At 41.3% G+C, this 22,770-nt stretch overlaps 1 protein-coding gene across 2 annotated transcripts in view; it reads right to left on the bottom strand.

The window, feature by feature from the left end:
- Positions 1-862: 862 nt before the first annotated feature.
- FAM117A (family with sequence similarity 117 member A) overlaps positions 863-22,770 on the bottom strand; it is a 49,353-nt gene continuing 27,445 nt past the window's right edge. Inside the window, exons 2-8 of one of the 2 annotated variants that reach the window (XM_074261193.1) lie at positions 21,158-21,327; positions 10,454-10,549; positions 8,299-8,409; positions 7,623-7,757; positions 6,700-6,901; positions 5,154-5,304; positions 863-2,087 (exon numbers count right to left, since the gene is read on the bottom strand). In XM_074261193.1, the coding sequence (XP_074117294.1) occupies positions 1,778-2,087; positions 5,154-5,304; positions 6,700-6,901; positions 7,623-7,757; positions 8,299-8,409; positions 10,454-10,549; positions 21,158-21,327 (1,175 nt within the window). In that variant the 3' untranslated portion in view covers positions 863-1,777. The remainder of the gene's footprint in view (positions 2,088-5,153; positions 5,305-6,699; positions 6,902-7,622; positions 7,758-8,298; positions 8,410-10,453; positions 10,550-21,157; positions 21,328-22,770) is intronic. The other variant, XM_074261194.1, reaches the window with a different exon arrangement.

Here is a 22,770-nt window from a genome sequence, read left to right as displayed (position 1 = left end):
GTATTATCTGACTCTAGTCCCTCAGCACATTTCCTAAGTGCCAGGTTCTGTGTTAAGGAGGGCAGAGGTCCTCAAACTTTTTAAATAGGGGCCACTTCACTGTCCCTCAGACTGTTGGGGCGCCTCACACTGTCTCCGCCCCTCAGCCCAGTACTGGAAGTGTGCGTTGCTAACCCGAGTTTAGGCCGAACTTCCCGTCTGACTTTGCCATAACCAGGCTGGCCGCATAAACGTCCTCAGCAGCGGTAGTTTGAGGACCCCTGGTGTAGGGAATATATTCTACAAAGTAAGACAGTCTCTTACTCTCAGGGGCCTTATGTTCTAGCTAAGAGGAAGACAATAGAGAAGTGAGATGCAAAGAGCAAGATACAAGGGACCTCAGGGCCTAGTTAGTCTAAGTCTCCTTTTACAAGGTTCCAAAGGGGTAAACATCAGAAAGAGGAGATGAACTGGCTCCAGCGTGTTATCTTTCTTCCACTGAATTGCAGCTCCTTCTACTAACCGATAAGATCCATCATAACTTTTTGACCAAAATTATGAATGAGCAAATCTCTCAAGTGCACTAAGTAAATTCTCTCCAACTTGAAATTATCCAGCTGTTCATGCCTTAAAAGAATGCTGCCTCCCTCCATTATTTGTAGTGTAGATTAAGAGGTTGGTGAATTCATTTCATGCTTTGTTCCCCAGTTTTATGGATATGAAAGGATAATTTTCAGCAGAGGTAGACTTCTGTGGGTCTCCACCTACTGGGTCTGTTAATTTGTACCCAATTCCTGAATTTGAACGTGATGCTTGGTGAGAATAACAAAAGATCTTTCCCTTGAATCCCCCAACCCTCCAGAAGAATCTACAGGGTCCATGGTGGCTGGGAATATTTATTTATTTGGACTATGAACACCAAGATCTGCAAAAAACAAAAACAAAAAAACCACCTTTAAACACAGGACAAGGAAATTCCAACATTAACATTCCTCTTCAATTTCTGTGTAAGCTCTGTGGTACGGAAAATATACAAACTTCAAACAGCTGCAAAAATAGTGTCTTTGGGAGAAAATAGAGTTTCTACATCAATACAAGAAAAATAGGCATTTTTCAAATCCAACCTGAGCCTGGGAGAGGCAAGAGGGCAGGCAGCAGCGTACATTCAGTCATCATGCCTCGCCCCCCAGGGGAGGCACCAGCTCTCCCTCCCAGGCCTCCCCCAGGCTCCAGGGGCGGGCCAGCCGGGGCCCCCAAAAATCTTCGTCAGGACGAAGGAGAGATGACAAGGTCACCAGGAACACTCTCCATTCCCCTCTGCCCGCAGCTGGGCTGGTCGAGGCTTTGGGGTCGCTTCAATCCACTCCTCCGAGGAGAAGGGTGTGGAAGAGGGAGGACACACAAGGGACAAGGTGCAAGGAAGGGGGGGCAGTGGAGCTTTCTCTTGATGCTTTTCTTCTCTGCAGGGGAAAGGGAAGGGATCTTTTCAAGTCCCCTTCGTCCCCCTCCCTTGAGCCAAAGCCAGCTTCCTTGGTTGCTGAGAGGGACAAGTGTTCCCTCTGGGGCTGTCTGGTACTCACATGCTTGGGATAGAGAGGGCCCAAGGGAGAAGACAGGCCCCTCCCCCTCCCGGGAGCCAGTCCCCAACACAAACAGGGACCTGGGTATTAAGCTGTGACAAAAGAAGATGCTCAAAGGCCAAAAGAGGATGGGATTGGGGTCTCCATCCAGGGAGGGGGAGCCAGCCACAAAGGCACTGGTCTGCACGGTAAGGTGGGAGGGGTGAGAGGAAAGCCTCTCAGACTACCAGGGAACTCTGGAAAAGCACAGCCTCCTCAGAGGGTGGGGTGCGCTGCCAGGGTTCAAAGGGTAGTGGTGAGGCTTTGGGAGCATCAGGGTCCTTTCGAGGAGAGGTCAAGAAAGGACTCGGCGCTGTTGCAGGGCAAGGGGACCCTGGAGTCGTGGGGCAGTTTCGGAAGAGGAAGCCCATACTGGGGAAGAGGGGCTTCACCAAGCTGACAGGACAGAAGGCAGAACCGGTCGGGTTGAAGTGGACTTTGTTCTTGTCAGGGCAGGAAGGCAGGAAGGTCAGATCAGGACTGAGGGACCTAGAGAGAGAGAATGAGAAAGAGAGAAAATCATGGGTGACCTGAGGAAAGCAGCAACCAATACAGAGCTAGAGAAGAAGGGAAGCTTATCCTTCTCTCTGAGCTCATGGTGCCTTGGTAAGCATACAGAGACTTTAGGCCCTTCTGTTTTTCATCTTCCCATAGGCATGACTGAAAAACAGGAAATAGAGTCTGAGTAGGATCAAGAGGGATTAAAATTGGACAGGAAGAACTTCCTGAGACAATGAAAAGTGGGGTCCATAAGTGATCTCCCCAGGTTCAGGTGGCCCAAAATCAGAGATAGGGACAAATGTCCTCATTGAGGTTTGTTCATTCTAGAGATCATCTGAAAAGGGTGAGGTTCACACACGGCCCCATCTGAATATTTTTAAATTCCCAAAAAGGAACACAGTAGACTTGTCTTGGGGCAGTGGGAAGGCTCTCTGTACCAAACACCCAATTCGGAGCCATCCCACTGACAACCTCTGTGCTCTGGTCAAGTCCCCTGATGAAGAAGGGTGAGAAAGGTAGAAGAGGCAACCCTAGGACATCAGATGGGTCAGGGAGTGATGAGGCCTAAACCTGGCAGTGTCATCTTGGACAAGTTTCCTCATTTGAACTGTAGCTTCCCTACTCCCCTGTAAGGGGAGAATCAGCTCTACTCTCTTGGCTTACTGTGAAATGATGACCTCAGATGAGAAAATATTAACTGAAGGGATGATTATGATAATCATGAGCTTTGCACTTAAAGGTCCTTTGAAATCCTGAACATGAAACAGCTGAGAGAGCTGAAAAGACTTGTTTAAGAAAATAAAATCTAGCAGGAAAGGAAGAGTGAAGTTCTAACACCTTCCATAATTGGCTATTATTCTGATTCCAGAATTACTTTTATTAATGAATACCAACTCACATCTCTATGCTTTCCAAAGTATTCTCTGAGGTAAGGAAGAAATGAGCAGAAACCAGAAGGTCCTATATCTATATATATCTATATCTATCTATCTAAAATCTATATCTATATCTATATATATCTATATCTATCTATCTATCTAAAATATATCTATATCTATATCTATATCTATATCTATATCTATATCTATATATTCTATAGGTTGGAAGAACAAACAGGGACTCTATGGTAGAGGGAACTCCACTATAATTTTGCCATGCCATGATTCCTGCACCATTTAGATGATAACCTACACAGGGATTTTCTCCACATAAAAGGAGTTGGGAAAAGTCTACTGATTGGGTGAGGATGGGGAGAGAAAAAAGGAACAGCTGTATATATTGTAGTTAGGGGCGAGAGGACAGTTAGACTTATGGAACTCAATGCCAAGATGCCAGTTATTACAAGCTCAAATATTTCTCTGGAATATATGGCCAGATTTTTCAAGAGGAAAAGAATCAAGGAATTAGAAATTATAACTAAATAGGAGAGGAAGATACAATGTGGAACTTCCTCAAGGAAAGAAGGATGAAATAGCCAAAGGAAAGTGTAGAATCTTCGCCTTCAGAGATCTTGACCCATGGTTGAAATGGGGACCCTAGACACATAGGGTCAAGCCAGATAACCCCAAGGTGTCTTCTAATTCTATGAGCTAATTAATGAAAGGACTAAGAGAATCAACAACCCAATATTCTAGGGGTAGATCTAGAACTGTGTAGACACTAACAGAAGATATATCATACACTCTTATGTTTTACTGAACTGTTTTCAGGAAATATGGATTGAAAAAAATTCAACTGAGAATTTCTGTGCTATATTGAAACAAAATATATCAATTAAAATTTAAAAAAAATTAACCCAAAAAAGGACCCAAGAGAAAAACAATTTTCAGACCTGCAGGGGCTAAAACCCCTTCAGACACCAAGGGCAGTCAATGCTAGAGGAATAATCAATCATTCAATCCCATCAATCTCCAGGAGATTTCTGAGATACAAGGGACAGCTAGGTCTTAGGGAGGGTTAGTGGCTTTTGCTTCTGCTCCCTGGATCAACTGTATCTATTCCCTTCATTATGACTGTTCCTCCAGCTGTTAATTACCACATAGGAATAATATTAAGAACTCTTCTTAGGAGGAAGTAAAACCTTTTTAGCAAAGAGAGAGTATCTACTCCTAAAGTCCTATACTGGAGAACTCTCTTTCCTTCCACACCACAGGGGCCACCTTGAGGGCCTTTACTAGTCTTTCACAAAAACTCTAAGGCCTAATATTCCTTACCTGTCCCATCCCTCCCTGTCAGGGGTTAATTCTTCATTAGCTGCTGAACCATAAAGGAACAATGGAGACTCATCCTGGTGTAGTGGACAAGGTTTCTGTAAATAGGAGTGGATTTGGAGCCAGCCTAATCTGCTGCCTCTTACTGTCTTTGTGAAGGTGGGCAAATGAAGTTTACCTTTTGAAGCCTCAGTTTTCTCATTTGTAAGATGACAGCTTTATGCTAGAGGACACTTTAAGCTTTAGATGGAAGATTCTGGTAATCAAGGGTCAGTGCTAGGGATTTTGCTTGGTAGGACAGGGCAAGCCTATCTCTCAATTCTCCTGGCTGAGAAAGGAGTGCTATAATACAGATCATCCAGAAATTCCTAACTCAACTTTGGAAATGGCTGTGTTTATTTGTGATTAAGTTGGCTGGTTATGAGATTTCAAATAGCATAAGTAGGTGGGGAAGCATCCAGGAAGAACTGGAAAGCAGTCTAATTCTGCCTTGACTCCTCCCTGCTAGGAATGAAAGGCTCCATTTTTTTTGGCAAGTCTCTGTGCCCCATATGACATCTTCACTGGGGATAGAAGGCTAGAAGAAACAAGAATCTTTTCCCCTTTCAGTATCTGCTGGCCTAACAGCCCTGTACAGGGGAAGAAGTATTCAGAAAAAGATGACAAAGATTTTTATAATTCAGGCATAAAAAAAAAACTGGCCACAGAAAAAATGACAACTTGGAAGAACTGAGGGTTCAACATGAGGTTGCCAAGAGGAGGCTAAGTAGGATCCTCCTCCACTTTCATCCCCCTTTTACCATCAATAGTCCTCCCTCCTTCCATTTCCCTTTGAATAACTTACGGAGCTTCTTCAAAGGCCCGGACTTTCTCACAGCCCTCCGGGGGCTCCCGTTTGAAAACATAACTGTGGTTGGGCCGAGGGGATGAGGCAAAGGCCAGCACTGGAGATGGGCCGTCATCCTCAAGCTGGACTGCACGGGGTGGAGAAGATGCTAAAATGAGAAGAGCCAGGATGGTCAGTCAAGCATTGAGGGAAATGGCACAAATTCTCTTCTAATGCTTCAGAAGATAGAAGGGGATTATAGAGGGAAAGATGGCAAATCTACATCCATAGGAATGCCAATTTTGCCCAGCCCAAGGGGAATCAGCACTGGCAAGCCTTTGCTTTCTTGTTACTGCCCAAGCTTGTACTGCCTTGACTGCCAGTTTGACATCTTTTTTCCCTTTTAATGGCCTCTGAAATCCACCCCCTCTTCTAGAAAGTATTCCTAAACTTCTCAGAAGCAACTTTAAACATAAAGCCCATGATCTAACTTTAAACAAAAAATATTCACTCCCCCTAGTCAACTAACATGGGTTAGGCACCTATTATGTGCCAGGCTGTGTCTGGGGAGGTAAAGGCCTTGTCCTTAGGGAACTCAGGGTAATGGGGAGACCACATGCAAACAAGTGACACAGCATCATTGGGAAAGAGTTCCCAAAAGGAAGGCACGAGTATTAAGGGAGATTGGGAATGCTTCTTGGGATGGGGAGAAGGTTTAGCTGAGACTTTAAGGAAGCTGAGGAAACCAGGAGGCAGAGATGAAGAGGCTGAGCATTCCAATCACTGAGGACAGGCTGTGGAAAAGCCTGAGGCCTGGAGATGGAGTGTTTTGTTTGATAAATATGAAGGGAGGACAGCATACGTGGATAATGTATTAAAGGGCTTTGGACTCTCAAGCAGGAGATTTGATATGACATCCTGGAAGTAACAAAGCAGCAGTAAAATTTACTGAGTAGGGGACTGGGAGAGTCAAACCTGAGCTTTGGGAAAATCAGTTGGCAGCTGAGTGGAAAGAGGGATTAGTGTGGGGTGAGACTTGCAGCAGGGGGCCAAGCAGTGGCCTGCACCAGTGGGGTGTCATGATGACAGCAGAGAAGGAGAGATATTCAAGAGACATTACAAAGTTGAAAGTGATGGGGTTTGGTTACCAATTGGATATGGGAGCTAAGAAATAATGAAGAATACAGAAGGACTCCTGTTTTGAGTCTGGGTGACTAGATGGACAGTGGTGTCCTGGATAGTAACAGGGAAGTTTGGAAGGGAGAAGGAGTTGGGGCAAAGATTCTCTCCTTATTCAGAATGCAAACACATATATTTGTTTTATGGTTGCTTGCTGCCTGTCTTCTCTGTTTGTCTGTCCTTGTGACATGTTGAACTGTATATTCTTAAAAGATAGATACCAATTTGGTTTACATAATAATCAGAATAAATAGATGAGTCATAAATAGCTTATGATTGGTTGATAAGGCAGAGAGGCAAGGTTTTAGGCTAACTGGTGGGCAATGAAAGAGATGTCCCTCCAATCTCCATGCCAGCTTTGCTATTTGTTATCCTGTTTACTCACCCTTTTCCTTGGGGTTAGGTGTCAGTTCCTCAGTTACAGCTTGGGGTTCAAAACGGCTGGCTTGGCCAGTGGGTTGAGGAGATGCCAGAGGCAAAGAAGGGGAGAGGGAAAGGTTGCCCGGTTCAAGGGGAAGAAGGGAGGAATCACTGTTGACACCCTGAGCAGGGGCAGGGGCACGGTGACCATCAGGGACATCCAGGATCTGGAAGAGGGAAAAGTTATGAGAAATGATCAGTTCATCAAATTTATTACAGACACTCTTGGCCTCAAAGTCTGGGTAATGTTTACTTCCTAACTGATATTCCTTCCTCACAGCTCCTATCTCAAATATGATTTGGATCGTGTCATTTCTGTTCAAACCTCTTTTCACTCTACTATCTTCTTTCTCTAAGATCTCAACCTTATTTTCTCACTATTGCACACCATATACTCTCATCTCCAAAAAAACAAATCTCTTCTATAACCCTAAACCAGTCAAATTCTTCCTGGCTCAGCTGATAACTTGCATCTTTTTTCTCACCTCTAAAAATTTCAGCTTGCCACTCAAAAGCTCTCTCTCATTACAGCCATCCTGATTCTGACATGGTTAGAAAATTTTGCAATTGTTTTTGTACGTTGCTTTGTAACCATTCTTCCTCCCTTATTTCCAATGCAGTACATCCCAACTAGGCAGTAGAGGACAAAAACTCTGCCTTATACCTTCCTCCACACCCTGACCTGATTTCTTCTTGTTATTTTACAAATTAACTTGAGTTTTAGTTGGAGAAAATCAATCCAACTTTTAGACTGACAGTTAATAGCTCCTGCATCTCAAGGATCAGTTCATTGCTCTTTGAATTCAGATGCTCCAGCTTTTTTCACAACCCTGAGCTCAAAATTGTGGGACTAAGGGAAATGCTGAAAAGAATAGAAACACTACTCACTCTCAGCAGCTCCTCTTCACCCTGTTCCTTTACAAACACTTCCTCCAGTTCTTGATTGAGTCCCTCCAGGCTTCGGTGCAGACAGGGGCTAAGTCGAAGGACTGGGGAACCTGAGGGAAAACTGGGAGGGGAACCCTGGGAGTTGGGGGGGGGTGAAGAGAAAAACAAATGAATCCAATGAGTTGAATAAAAGGGGGCTCTAGTTAGAATATATCTTCAGAATCTGGAGTTTCTAATTCCTCTGTCTGCTTGGGCACCGAAAGTTCTGAGAAGAGCCAGTAGTAGAGCTGTCAACATCTGGGTTGCAGAAGAACTTTTAAGGTGATATGGAGGATGCTGAAGACCCTGTGTCCAACTGAAGAAATGCTCCCCAATGTCAAGGGCCCAGAGAAGCTAGAGCCTTGTAGAAAGGGCAGTACCATTACTACCACTTTACTGAAGACTGAACTCCTATCCTGCCAAAACAAAGAAACTTTCCAAAATCACCCACTGAATCAGGGACAGAACTTAAATCTCCATCTTGATCAATTATTTGACCATTGGTCCTCAACAAAGACATGCAATATAATGGGAAAAGGATCTGGACCAAACCCACAGCTAGGACTAGCACCATGCCCATAGAGAGAAAGAAGAATGAGCCAGGAAGGGACCTTAATAAGTTAGTATTGACACATACCCTCAGTGCTCCTCGAACAGCATGGTCTCCTTGGATTGGGGAGGCCCGCTCTTTCTCCTTCCCATTCCGGCTAAGTTTTGTTCTCTGCAGCTGTTGCTTCAGTTTGGTGATCTGACAGCCCAAAGTAGACCAGAGAAGAAAAATAGGTCAGACATAGAAAGAAGAACCAAAGTATCCCTCCCAGCCATGCAGTGACCCCTAGAAGAGGCCCATGAGGACTGGAATTGATTCCCATCACTGCCCTGGGAACCCTTTAAAGCTAAGATGCTAGTTTTGTATTTCAGAATTCTTCTAACATGTTAGTCAAATAGACTAAGAGATAGATTGAAGGTCCTTCAATCTCAACTAAATCAGCTCTCACAAAGGGGAGTATTACTAACAAATGATAATAAAATAGTAAACTATCTATTCTCCCACATGATTGGGAAATCTACTAACCAAAATATAAAAATTAACTCCATAGTTGCTTTATGTAGCATCCAGATCACCAGCTTTCAATGAATGAGAACACCAACAAAAATACCTGGCTCTCATGTCATATTGAAGTGCTCTTTGACTAAGAAGGCAGTTTAGGGTCACTGTCATTCTGAACATCAATTATCAATTACTAAAGAGACCCAAGAGTGCAGGCTGACATCTTCATCCAATAGACTACAGGGCACAGAGTCCTTCTACCCCTAAGGATGATAAACAGTTCTTCTGCAGTCATGGAGCATTCTTCACTCCTCAGAGCACGATCACACTCAGGTCATTTGGTCTTTAATGCAGCCCTGTCCTGGAGTTAAAGAGGGTAAAATTGCTCTGTGTCCAACAGGAGGAGAGAGGGCTCACAGAGGTAGCTGGCACAGTGGACAGATTAGGAAAGATGGGTTCAAACCTTTCTGCCTCTGACATTTACTGCCATGGCAAATCACTTCAACCTGTTTGGCCTTCAGTCCCCTCTTCTATAAGAGGAGGAGGCTGCAATTCCTTCCAATTACAAATCTAGAGTCCTATAGCAAAGGCTGGGCTAGAACTCAGGTTTTCCAAAGTTTCAGTGCAAGGCTTTTTCATTAAATCATGCTGAGAAAGGGACAAGTTTTCTTTATTGAGAAAAGAATTCAGGGGATGTGTTTGGCTTCCATTATCCCTAGATAGTCATGGCTTGTAATTATCAGTCACAAATGTCTTGTACTCAGACTGTTCTCCTTTCACTTACCCCCCCCCCCTTCTGCACAGCAAATACCCAGCTGCATACTGTAAAGTTCTCAAATTGTATATATTCAGAAAATGAGTATTCATTTTCATATTAGCCCTAATTAAACAGAATCCAGAAGGTAAATGATACCCCAAAGGCATAGAATGCATTCCCAAGTTTTTCCAAAATGATTATAGATCATTCAGTATCTTGAGATCTCTATACCATGACTTCCTTTCCTTCCTTTGTATAGGTGACTAAAGAGATTTTATTGTGATTGGTTCTTTTGAATGTTGACAAGTCCCTCACCTAACCTGAAAATTAAATAATGTTAATAATACCATGCATTTCCATGTTTCTTGGATTTTTAAAGTACTTTTTCATCTATCTCCATTATACTATATCTTCCATCTCAGTAAAAAGGAGTTTGCAAGTGCTTTGTTGGAGAGAATGGAGCTGGCCCTAGGACCCTAGAATCTTAGCCTAAGGCTCTTTATTTAAATTCACTGCTTTTAGCAACCAGAGAAGAGGGTGGGCTAGGGAAAACAGAGCTGGTAACTGCTTTTGGCTATTTTTTTAAAAGACTAGATACACAGTTAAGTAATAAACACTATGGGGGTTAGTCAGTTCCCAGGGCCCTTATTCCAGTCTTTCTCCAGTGCTTAATTCTTTGTGAACTGCTTTCTGGCTCCAGCTGCAGAGTCATAAAGAGGAGACCAACTGGGACTCAAACTCTGTACTTGGCTCCTGGAAAGCATTAGCTGCTTTGGGCCTAGCCTGTGCTTGGCAGGAAGGTCTGAACTCCTATCCTGCCAATGGGATAGGAGTCGGCTTGCAGAAGTCAGTAGGTGGCCTGAAGCAAGCTAACCAGAACAGGGAACACTCTGAAGACTTGTGATGAAGGCACGGTTCCATGGGGCAAGGGTGGTGGGAGAGAAGGGGCAGATCCCCTGACCAGAGAGGAAAGGTGATCATTACCTCTTTTCGGTGGTCTGTGCTACCCCAGGAGGCAGAGCGCTTGTGGGTGCAGGAGCCGGTTTGCTCACCTTCCAGCTCATGCCAGGACAGGGGTGTCTGGAGGGAGAGAAATGTAGTGAGGTGGACCAGCTCCTATGGCAGGCTGGGGGAAGCAAGAAGAGGCAGAAAGCTCTTCAGCCTTGGGCATCAGGCAGGTCCTTGAAGCTGGCTTCAGGATCCACTGAGTATGGTCCCACTTCAAGTCCTCCATCCTATCCTTGGAACCTTCCCCACCTCCTTCCCAGACCTCTTTGGAGAAACCTTTTATAATCTGTTTCCATTTCAGTCCCCTCACATCTTTGAGATTCTAAATCCTCTCCTACATCAGAAGCTTCAGATTGTACTTAATACATCTGGACTTGCTAAGCAGACATTTTTATGTGTTTCCATTCCCCAACTAGTCTAAGAATTCCTGATGGTAAGACAATTAGACTGGGAGTGATTCCCTAATAGAAGGGGAGCATATAAAGTCTTGGTTCCATTACTACTAGTGTCTATTACCTCCCAGAACGCACAAAATGCTTGTCAGCTATTTTGTCAGGTTTTGCTAATGAGTTTCGGGAACCACACATCCAGAGAGAAGCAATCAGAATAGCTGGAGAGCCTCAAGACATTTCATATAAGGATCTTTTGAAGGAACTGGGTGGGGTAATGTAGAAAATATATATATATATAGGATGAAGAAAAGGGAGAGGACATGAGAATTGTGATCCATAGGCCCACCATCTGAAAGAGAGGTCAGACTTGTTTTAATTGGCTCCAGAAAGGCAGAACAGGAGCCATAGGTGAAAATTTGAAAGAAACAGATTTCAGTTTCTTATAAAGGAAAGCTTCCCTGAAGCACTATCCAAATAGAAAGGGTTTCCTCAGGAGGCAAATTCCCTCTTAGTTGAGGGCTTGATGCAGGTAACAAAGGACAATTTACTGGCAGTGCTGGGCAGAGCCTCATGCCTAGGCTTTCTATCTTCAAGTATCTGTTGACAAGGTTTTTGGCTATATGCATGTCCTCTAGTCCCTCCACTTCCCAACTAAAAGGAGGGTTCCAGTGCAGTCCTATTTTCTCTCTAACTTCTATGGATAAACTGCTAAAGACATGAGTGCCATCTAGCTACTCCAGCAGTTGGTCTTTTGAGGCTGACCAAGATAACAAAGATGGACTACCACTTTATAAAGGAGGATCTTGTCTCCTCTCCCCTTCACTTCCCAGATACTCATCTAGCAGGATCTCACTCAAACTTGTTTCAGAGGAGACACCTTCCCTAAAACATACAGGCATCCCCTCACTGGTCAATATCTAGGAGCTAAGGATGCTTTCCATACCCCCTAACCTAAAATTAATTTAGTGCAACAAACATTTATGGAAGTACCCACTATATAAAAGACACCAGTGCTGGTATGCAAAGATTTTAAAATGAGAGCATTTGTCCTCAAGAAGTTTATATTCTATGTGGCTATATATGTGTGTGTGTGAAGGGCAAAGCACTGACAGATGTATGTATTACAAGATACTATGAGGCAAAAAAAATACTAGTAAAAGAATTCTGTAAAAATCTGAGGAGTAGAATTAACACCTTCAGTGTCTAGGAAAGGGAAAGGTTTAGGGCTGGGGAGAGAAGACAGGTCAAGTATCATGGAAGACATGGCACCTGAGTGGGGTCTTGAATGAAGAGGTGGCAGATATTTTGGAGAGTTTGGAGAGTAGCCAAAAATCTAGTTTGGTAAAATAAAGAATGTGTTAAGGGGAAATAATACTGTCTAAAAAAAGCTGAAAAAGTAAGTCTGGCCCAGCCAAGTTTGTAAAGCCCTGCTGGACTATGGAACTTATATTTTATCTTGATACACAATATTGATACTTTTCAAGAAGGACAGTGACATAATCAGAACAGTGCCTTAGGAAAGACATTGGCAGGTGTGTGGATTAGAGAAGATAGAGAGCGTAAGAAGTCAGTGGGACATTCTAGAGAAGATGTGGAATCCTGTGGTTGAGGTTAGACCTAAACATTTAGAAACAAAAATAAGAGACAGAGGACATATTTATTCTGACACTTCTGATCACTTAATGGCCTTGCTAGCTAAATTTTTTTGTAAACTAAAATCTTGAAACTCACTAGGCTTCCCAATGCTTCTCTAAACTAGGAGGTTCCTTTAAGGTGTCTACAAATGACACTTAATGTGACTGTTCCTTCCTGAAATCTAGAAATTTATCCCATCCTGACTATAGAGAGGGTCAGAAGGAACCTTGAAGCTTACCCAATTCTGTTACATTTGGGAAGGTGGCAATGGCTTCTAAGGGTAAGTTGCTGAACACCAAAGCTATAGTCTAGCTTCCCTCTTCTCCAGGTAGCTTTTCCAATAGTAGCCTATTTTATTCAATGTCTTCTACAATCTATCCTTCTTCATCTGCTTTCTTTCTTGGTGTGTTATGTGAGAAAAGAAGCAGATATGGGTTATTAGTAAGAACTCTAGAAGAATCTAAAATACAGATTCATCTTTTTTCTTAAACACTTTTTTGGACACCTATATATTCTCTACTTAGGAACTGATGAAGGTTCCTAATGCTAATTACATAGGCAAAATCTCTGCTCTTCAGCCCAATCTTCATAGTTCTGCTCCTTTCCTAATTTTCCAGCTAATTCCCCAACTTCTTCCCCAGCTGAGCAAACCTGCCCTGTATTCCCCCCTACAGATCAGACTCTCTGTTTTTCCCACTTGAGATTCCTTCATTTGCTGCTTTTTATCTAGTCTTATTCTTCCTTTCTCCATTTGCCTCCTTTAGGAAACCTGCCCTAGCACATCTTACTTGGCTCTGATGGCTAGTTTATTCCATCTCCATTTTGTACCAACAGACTCAATTAGGTCATTATTTCCCAATGTTTGTTTATATGCCACTGTGTAAGTGTTCTTAAGTCCATTTTATGTATTTTATTCTTCAAAGCTTTAAGGGTAGAAGTTGTCTCTCTTGGATGGGAATGATATTTGCCTATTTCATCTGGGTCTCATGCTAGTGCCCAACAATGGGATATGGACCAGGAAGTAATGAATTGATTGTTAAAAGGACAACAGTCAAAGCTACTGAAGAGATCCAATTTGAAGCAATGACCTTCTGGCCATAACCAAGAGATCACCAGGCTTGCAATTCTCAGCTTCAGAGCACTTTGAAGAGGTTGTTTCTAAACAGTCCTAAATCTGCTGGGGTTGAGGAATAGTACAGCCTGGCTAAAAAGATATTCCTCATTAAGGGGACCAATGCACCAGAGCAGACTTATTTTTATCACCAGGGCACAGGGGAGAATTCAGTCTGATCACAAATGTGACAGTCTGGTGGTGTCGTCACCAAGTGCAGATGATACTTAGATTTTGCAAAGCAAGACATGGATCAGACGTTAGAAGACTTACTTGCAGGTTAAGAAATCCCAGAGCTGCAGAAGCTCAATAATTGTCTGCAGGAGTTTAATTGGGAGAAGTGGGGAAGGAAGAAGAGCTGCTCTAGAAATAACCCAGAAGAGACACAAAGAGATTGGGGTAGGGATATCAACCAAGTCAATAAATCAATATTCATTAAGTGTCTATAATGTGTTAGGCATAGTACTAAGTGCTGAAGACACAAATACAAAGAACAAAGGAATCCCCACTCTTAAGAAACTTATATTTTAACCAGAGAGACAACGAGGACATATATACTAAATTCTGGAAATATTAGGTTTTAGATGTCATGGGGATATCCAGTTTGGAATGTGTAGATTTCTGCAAGATCTTTTTCCCTATTACAAACACCAGGGTCACTGAGCATATTTAGAGTTAGAAAGAACTTAAGAGATAACAGTCCAAACCACTTTTTTTTGACAGAGAAAAAGAAAGTTCCAGAAAGGTTCTAGTGCCTTCTCCAAGGTCAGGGCCCCATTCTCCATTCTGTTTATGATTAATTATGGTACTGTAGTATGACCTAGGAATAAAATAATAGTTGGGTTAATATAGGGCTAATACAGTTTGATGCAGAGCCAGCATTCATCCAATGAAAGTGGATAGTCTGAGAAATCCATGGACCAGGAGTCTGCTTGAAATTATTAAGGTACCCAGGACTCTTAAGTCCAGTATGTCACATTTCTAGATGCCTCTGTGTGTGTGTGAGGGGGGGCACTTACTCGCACATGCACACATATATACACACCTATACATGTTTTTATAAGGGAGAGAAAAACTCAAAACTGCAAAAAAAAAAAAAGTCAAAAGACAAATTTGTGCAACAGTCCTCTGAATTTTTTTCATTTGGCTCCATTGCCTTTATCATCCTATTATCAAAAGTGTCAAACCCACAGAGTAAGTTGTAAATGCTGCCACAGTATGAAAGGGAGGACCTTGTAATTTCTTCTCTTGGTTTCAAACACCCTCCTCCCCCCCAAAAAAGATCATAGCAACACTGGTTTGGGGGAAAGAAGTGCTATTAGGGTTGCAGCTGAGCAGAAAACAAGGTAAAAAGATGAACAAGGAAAGAAACATTTCCTCAAGCAATCCATAGTCAACTTCGTACCTCTGGCCTTCCCCTTCCCTCATGTTTGAGAAATGCCAGATTGATCTATTCAGAAGGGCTGAGTCAGTCCAGAAGCAGCCCTACCAGTGGAGGACACATCCACACCCTCTAGAAACAACTGGGAAGGGGAGCAAACCTGTGTGGGCTGAGGAAGGGCAGGTACCCTGATGTCCTATCTACAAAAGAAGGTGGCCACCAAAGGAACTTTCTGAAATAGTTGTTTCAGCTGTGGTGAGACCACTTCCTCTTTATCTCTTGTACAAGACAAAATGCTTTGTGCAACAAGGAGACAGAGGGGGTAGTCCCAGAAACAATATGTGGGCTACTACCAATCCTGCCCCTTCACCAGGCAGGAGTAATCCATAATAACTGGGCAACTTCTCCCTAGCTAATAAACTGTTGAGAAGAAGGAGAAGCAAAGGAGGGAAAAGAGACTACATGCTTGCTCCAAAAGAGAAATCCTTGACAGACACTTCATATATGCTCACAGAAACCCTTACAGACCAGGATGGAAATAATGATGCCCAGCCAGAGATTCTCCACTTTTACTATTTATTTAGCCAAGGTACATGGGGAAGAGGGGGATTTAAGTGCAGATTCACATCATCCAAGTATATACCTTTTCAGTTATAAAAATCCTTTTATTAAATGTCTGCTCCTTGCTCAGAGCTTACCTGTTGACAATCTCAAAAAAAAAATCAAACGTCTTTTTCAGGGTCTAGGAACTTTTTCTGATTTCTACTGATCTCACTGCATCATAGCCATATCTGAAAACAGCCTTCTAAGATTTTAACAACTAGGCAGTCTTTTCCCATCTGCTTTCAGCTTCTGTTTCATTCTGACTTAGTCTGCCTGCTCCATATAAGTAGATTTCTTAGAATCCTTAGTCTTCTTTTTCTTCCAAAAATCTTTGCCCAAGTTGTTCCACACATCTGGAACAATTCCTCTTCTTCATCTCTTATTCTAACCTAAGCTACTCTTCTAGGTGCACAATTTAAACGTATCCATTCCCCTAGTTAACACACTTATTCCCATGAATCCATCCATCCTGGTGTCATAATTATCATATAATTATTAACAATCATTTCATCCATATATGATATGCTACTATTTACAAAGTACTTTATTCATAATCATCCTGGGACCTAAGTAGTAAAAGTATTATCCTCTTTTTATACATAAATTAATTGCCCAAGATCATATAGCTTGCAAGAGTCACCCTTGGGATGTGAATCCAGGTATCCTAATTCTAAAGATAGACATAGTCTTTGCTTTTAGCTGTTTAAAGTCTGATAGGAGAGATGGAACCTATTTACATTAAAGGCAGTGTGGTAATGGAAAGAGTGATGAATTCACTGTGCCCCAAATGTCTAATAATATAGAACTTTGCTCCTATGGGATCAAGCAGGAAATACCTGCTCACTGTTTTACTGTAGTCAAAGTCAGCTGAAAGTTTTTAACCCTGACTTCAGCTGAAAGCAAGTCTCAGCCATATGTTGGCAGCTATGCATACAGTAGGGGCTCAATCAATGCTTGCTGCCATCAAGGTTGGGTTAGGCAGCAGTTACTTCAGAAAATATCTACATGATTAGAAATGTGACGAGGGCTGGGCAACCCAGCCCTCAGCCACTGCTTTGGGCCCTGCTGCAAATACATGTAGCAGCCAGGAAAGCAGAGGCAGATGTGCTCCAAGATACAGGGTACAGCTGCTTCCTCTTGGGTGGTAGAGGTAAGGCCCTATCCCAGTTACAGAGAGTATAACGGATTGAAGTGACAAGGTGGAGGGTGAGAGAAAGGTTTGGGGTAGATGGGAACAGCCGTTAGGGTGTTTTAAGCAATATACCCCGGCATCATCACTGAATTTTAAGTCTTTGGCTTTCACAGCTTCCAAAGCTTCATGGGTCTTGCTTCCCCTACTCCAACCTCCTCCAAATGGTTTCTTTTGGGAACCATGTCATTCAACAATGACGTGATTGCACATATATTTTGAGGGGAATCAGTGCTAATAGGCACTGCTGTCACCTCTGATAGGCACTCATATTCCAATGCCAAACTCAAGCAAGCTGGGGCCCTTAAGTTGAAGGGAGAGCCACATTCTTACTCTGAATGGGATGAGAGCCTTTAACACAAAGAAATCCTGAAGAGACCAGAATGCTCCATGGGTAGAGCAGATCTTTTGGTTTAGAGACAGAAAGGCAGGAAATGGATGCCCAAAGTTCCTGAATTCTCCTTCCCTGCTGCCACACAATATTTACAGGTTGCTATGAGTTCCTAGAGGTCTGGAGCTCATCCATGAGAAAGAAGAGAACCGTGTGGCCCTGGATCAGACAAGCCTGAGGAGGGAGCATCCCCGACCTCTGCCTCACTGTGGCAGTGAGCCTGAGCCTGTTACATAAAAGATCTGGGCTACAGCTGCAGCTTGACCAAAAACACAGAGAGGCTGCAGCCTAGGCCTTCAGACCTAGCCAAGGAAAATCTAACTCAGCCTCCAGTTAGAGAAGAAAGCTGCAGCTGAGGAAAGGGATAAGGGTTTCCTCAAAAGTTAGGAGCAAAGGCTGAAGGGATATAGACTAAGATACTGTTAAGAGCTAACAGCCTCCTAAGCAACCTAAAATCCTTTTACTTCTTGAAAGACCTCCTTGCGCAAAAGAAAATGCAGCATCTCGATTTCTTTCTGAATAATGGAGAAAATGCTCATGGATCTGGGGCAACAGAAGGTACCCTTTTAAAGGATTGAGGAATGTCAGTGGATTGAATCTCTGGACAAGGCCCTCCAACCAGGCAGTATAGAGATTTGTCTTCAGGGTCTTACCATCCTGGTTCACCATCACTGGCCTCCTACCATAGTCACTTTACAGCTAACTTTTCTTGACAATTAGAGCCTGATTTCTTTACCTCATCTGCTGCCTGACTTCTGACTACAGTGGATATATGCTCCCTCAACTCTGTACAAGAATGAGCCCAACCTTATTTCCTTCAATCCAATGTGTGAAAGGCAGTGCTGGACATTCAAATGACTATTAGAAAGATGCCTTATAATAAAAAAATTAAAAATGGCATTTTGTGCCCTATCGGGAAACAAACAAACAAAAAAAGCTTTGGAGAGGTATGAAGGAGGGATTTAAACCTATGAGGAATTGGGTAGAGAAGGTAGTGACCAATTCCTACTCTGTTCCAAGGATAGAAAGGAGATGGGTATAATTTCAGCAGGAAAAATTGAGGAATGGCTATTAGGGAAAAAAATGGCCCCCAAAAGCCTTAGATTAGATGCATATAGGCATACCTTGTTTTATTGTGCTTTACATTAATGTACATTGCAGATAGTGCCTTTAAAAAAAAAAAGTTGAAGGTTTATGGCAACCCTGTGTTGAGCAAGCCTATCAGCACTATTTCCTCAAAAGCACATGTTCAAACTTTGTTTCTGTGTCTCATTTTGGTAACTTGAAATATTTCAAATCTTTTCATTATTTCTAGATGTTACAATGAATTACAATTAGTGATTTTTGAGTTACTATTTGCTTTGGAGAATCACGAACTACACCTATATAAGATAGTGAACTTAATAAATGTCATTATGTGTTCTGACTGCTCCACTGACCAGCCTTTCTTCACCCCTAGGCCTTTTTCTTCAGGCCTCCCTCTTCCTTGAGATACAATATTGAAATTAGGCCAATTAATTGTTCTATAATGGCCTCTGAATGTCTACATGAAAAGAAGCATCAATCTATGCGGCAAATTTCATTGTCTTATTTTAAGAAATTCCCACAACCACCAATCTTCATCAACCATCACCCTGATCAGTCAGCAGCCATAGAGGCAAGACCATCCATCAGGAAAAAAAAAAAAAAAAAAAAAAAAAAGACTTGCTGAAAGCTCAGATAATGGCTAGCATTTTTTTTTAGCAATAAAATATTTTAAAATTAAGATATGTACATTTTTTATACATAATACTATTGTACACTTAATAAGATAACTTTGATATGCACTGGGAAACCAAGAAATTCCTATGATTCACTTTACTGCAATATTCTTTTTATTGCAGTGGTTTGGAACCAAACTTGCAATATTCTGAAGTATGTCTGTGGAATGTATTGATAAGTTTTAGTTGACAGATAACTCTCTCAATTTTTAAAAAAGGACAATATATGCAATATACATTAATGCAAACCACAATAAAATAAGATATGCTTATATACAACTTATCAAGGGTTTCCTGGAATGATTTTTCCCCTTAATAGCCACTCTCAAATTTTTCCTGCTGAAATTATACCCATCTCCTTTCTGTCCTTGAAATAGAGTAGGAGCAAGTCACCACCTTCTCTACCCCATCTATACTATCAATTAAACTCAACAAACATTAAGTGCTTACAGTAAGCAGATCATTGTGCTAGGCACAGAACAGGGAAAATTAAGATACCTTGTCAGAAACACAAAATACCTGACTTTGTGTAACCTACATAGAAACATATAGGAAAAAAGGGAATCTAGTCTAATTGAGACCACAGAGTATATGGAGGATAAGTAGGATCAGATAAGGCCAGAAATGAAAGGAGGTAGAGGTCTAGTCCAGCAGGCTATATATTAAGGGTATTAAGGGGTTGAAACTGTGTTCTAAAGACTAAGAAACTTTCAAGAACTTGGAGGTACAGGACATATCTATGAATAAAGAAGATAATTCTGGCAGCAAAGGGAAAGGCAAGGAATAGAAGGAAGGAAAATAGAGGCAGGAAGATCTGTTAAAAGACCTTCAATAGCCCAGATGTGATAGGATCTGAACAAGGATGGGCACTAGAATTAGATAAGAAAGGATATATTCAAGAGAGATAACAGAGTCACAGGAAGGACTTAGTAACTGACTTATGAAAAAGGAGGAAGAAAAAACAAGGTTTCATACACAGATAGAAACAGAGTAGTTGAATAGGAAAAGTCTTTGTGAGAAGATCTGTTTTGACATGCTGATGGGACTGGCTATCTGTTTGCTTGATATTTTGAGAAAGAGTCTGGAGCTCAGGAGAGAGATCAGTGCTAAAGATACAAATGTGGGACTCATTTACTTAGAAGTCATAGTTAGAATTTTTGCACATCAATGAAGTTGCCAAAGTGGGAATGAGAAGAGGAGAGATGACCTTGGGAAACGTTCCTTAAAGAGACAGGAAGATGTGAAAGTGTCATGTGATCATAGGACTCTAGAGTTGACATGGACTAGAAGTCATTGAGTTTAACATGCTCATTTTGCAGATGAGAAAATTGAGGGCCAGCAGGTCAAGTTTTGCCCAAGATAACATGTGTATCAAGAAGAGAATCTGAGATTAGAAATTGGATCTTCTGACTGATCCTGGTTTTCTTTTCCTTCCAGAAGGTGGAGAACTTTGAAAGTGTAGTGAGTACCCCAAACAGAGGCATAGATGATGCTCTCTGGAAGACACTTCTAGGTTTATTAATCAATAAAGAAGAAATAAAGAGAAGGGAGAGAATTTGGAATTCAAAGTTTAAAAAATGATTGTTAAAATTTTTTTTACATGTTATTGAAAATGTTTAATAAAATTTTAAACATAACATTATAGGCGAATACCAAGTGAAAGTTAACAACATTCCAGTAAGTGGGACCTTTGATAAAACAGATATAAAATCTACCACCTTTTCTATAACTAGAAGTCAATTCTTTATTACTTACACATGCAAATTTTCAATTCCAGTCTGATTTCTCCCTTTTTAACATTCACCATACTCTTTTGTCAATTGAGGCATACTCAAGGAATGCAAACAATTTATTACTATCCTAAACATATGATTAGAAAGGTAAATTTGCTTAAAAAAAAAAAAAAAAGAACTAATTCCAAAGGCAAAGCAAACTCATTGCGGATATCCGAATAGGAATTATCCACAGCAAAACTTAAAATCCCAAGATGATTTTTATCTTCTTCCATTTGGGTGAGTATTCAGAAAATGCAAATCATTTTTACTATTAATCTAAGCAAGAAAAACATTGTATTTGAAAATTATCTTAGTGCATATTTATTATATGAGCCATTGTTCTTTACTATTAGCTTGGATGACCTGTGTTATTGATCACGTGCCCCCTAGCTGGATCATCGAGTCCCATATTTTCTGAGGAAAATAAGGGAAAGCTCTGATACCTGGGTAGCTTTGTCATTGGTGTAGCAGGTGAAAGTGCCATCAGCATCTCTCGGCCATTGGCCCAGTAGGTAGGAACCAAGGATTGTGTCCAAGGAGAATGTGCGTCGGACTCGGGGTGGTCGGTGCCTACATACAGACTTTTCTGGAGCCACTGAACACGGGACACTGGCTGGAAGAAAGCACAGCCCACGAATTGATGTCAGTACAGAGGAAATCAAATGTAGTTTTCACCTTCAGTCAATCAGCTTTGCTAATTCTGTTCTCAGTAAATTAGCTCCCCAAACTTAGTCCCTTATTGCTTTTTCTTCTATAATGACCTTGTTATTTTTATTTTATTTTTTACTATTTTGAATTACATTGCTTTAAAAGTAGAGGGAAGAGGAAGTGAGAAAGAGACATTTGAGCAAGGGTGGAGACCTTTTTGTCATTAGATACCATAGCATGCCTTTTGTTCCCAATTTTCATCTCCCTCCCTCCAGAACCTTGGATGTGGGGGCTCTGGTTTCTCTAGTTCTGATAGGCAAAACCTCCTAGTCAGCTTCTTTCCAAAATCCTTTAATTTTCTATTTCCACCCCCCCCCCATAGGATGTAAGTTTTTAAAGGGAAGAAGCCATATTGCTTGCTTGCATTGATTCCTCAGGCCTTAGTACAAAAAAATTCTATCGAGAAAGGACAAATCATTCCAATAACATAATTATACATGCAAGTATTACTGATATCACATCAAATACAGTTTGTTTAGATGAAAGAACATCTTCAGGTTTTCCCTAGACTTATGTTTCTATAAGAAAAGGGACTAGGCCTTTCCTACTCTTTAGATCTTTCAGAGTCCAGGACAAGGACTTGAATAGAATAAGTAGTCAATCTGTTATTGACAACTCATACTTCTCTCAGAATTCACTTCCAGGGAAACAAGACAATCAAGATGAAAATAATAATACCTACTTCAACTATCTAGGGATAAAGAATACAAATTGGATAATGCATGACTTTAGATTGATTTCTTTCAGTCCTTTCAGACAGACATATTGGGCAGTGAAACTGAAACAGAGGGAAACAAAGCCAAACATAGTACATATAATATAGTATGTTCCAAAGGCAAATATATATTACTGAATGCAGAGATTGAAACTAATGGTAAATTTTTAATTACCTAAATATCTAAATTTCAATTAAAGCAATTGTAATCAATAATTTAATCTTAGCCATAATATATTCATTAAAATATATTTCTTCTAAAATAGAACAAAATGCTTTCACATTTACAAACAATTAAAATTTCCACACTCTAAGGCAATATTTAATCCTAGATGGACATACACCTGCCCTTTAGATGGATAAAATGGCAAAGTTACAACAAAAAGGTTACATAGGTATACACAGGTGCATTCTACTCTGATGTTCATGGTTTCAAAATTCCTTTATCCAATCTTAATCTTTTATTGTGCTAGCTCTCTCTATGCCTTTCAACGTTAACCCTATTTTTCATTCTTAGCATGACTTCTAAATCTCTTCTCCCTTGCTCTGATGATAGTCTTATCACTTCCCAATCTGGACCCCTTGGTGATGAATCTGTTCAATTTACATTATTCTCTGCTCTTGAATTCTCTA

The sequence above is a fragment of the Sminthopsis crassicaudata genome, chromosome 4 (genome assembly GCF_048593235.1).
Source record: "Sminthopsis crassicaudata isolate SCR6 chromosome 4, ASM4859323v1, whole genome shotgun sequence".
Lineage (NCBI taxonomy): Eukaryota > Metazoa > Chordata > Mammalia > Dasyuromorphia > Dasyuridae > Sminthopsis > Sminthopsis crassicaudata.
Note: the sequence above shows the minus strand (reverse complement) of the source record. Positions and strands in the feature narration are given on the sequence as shown.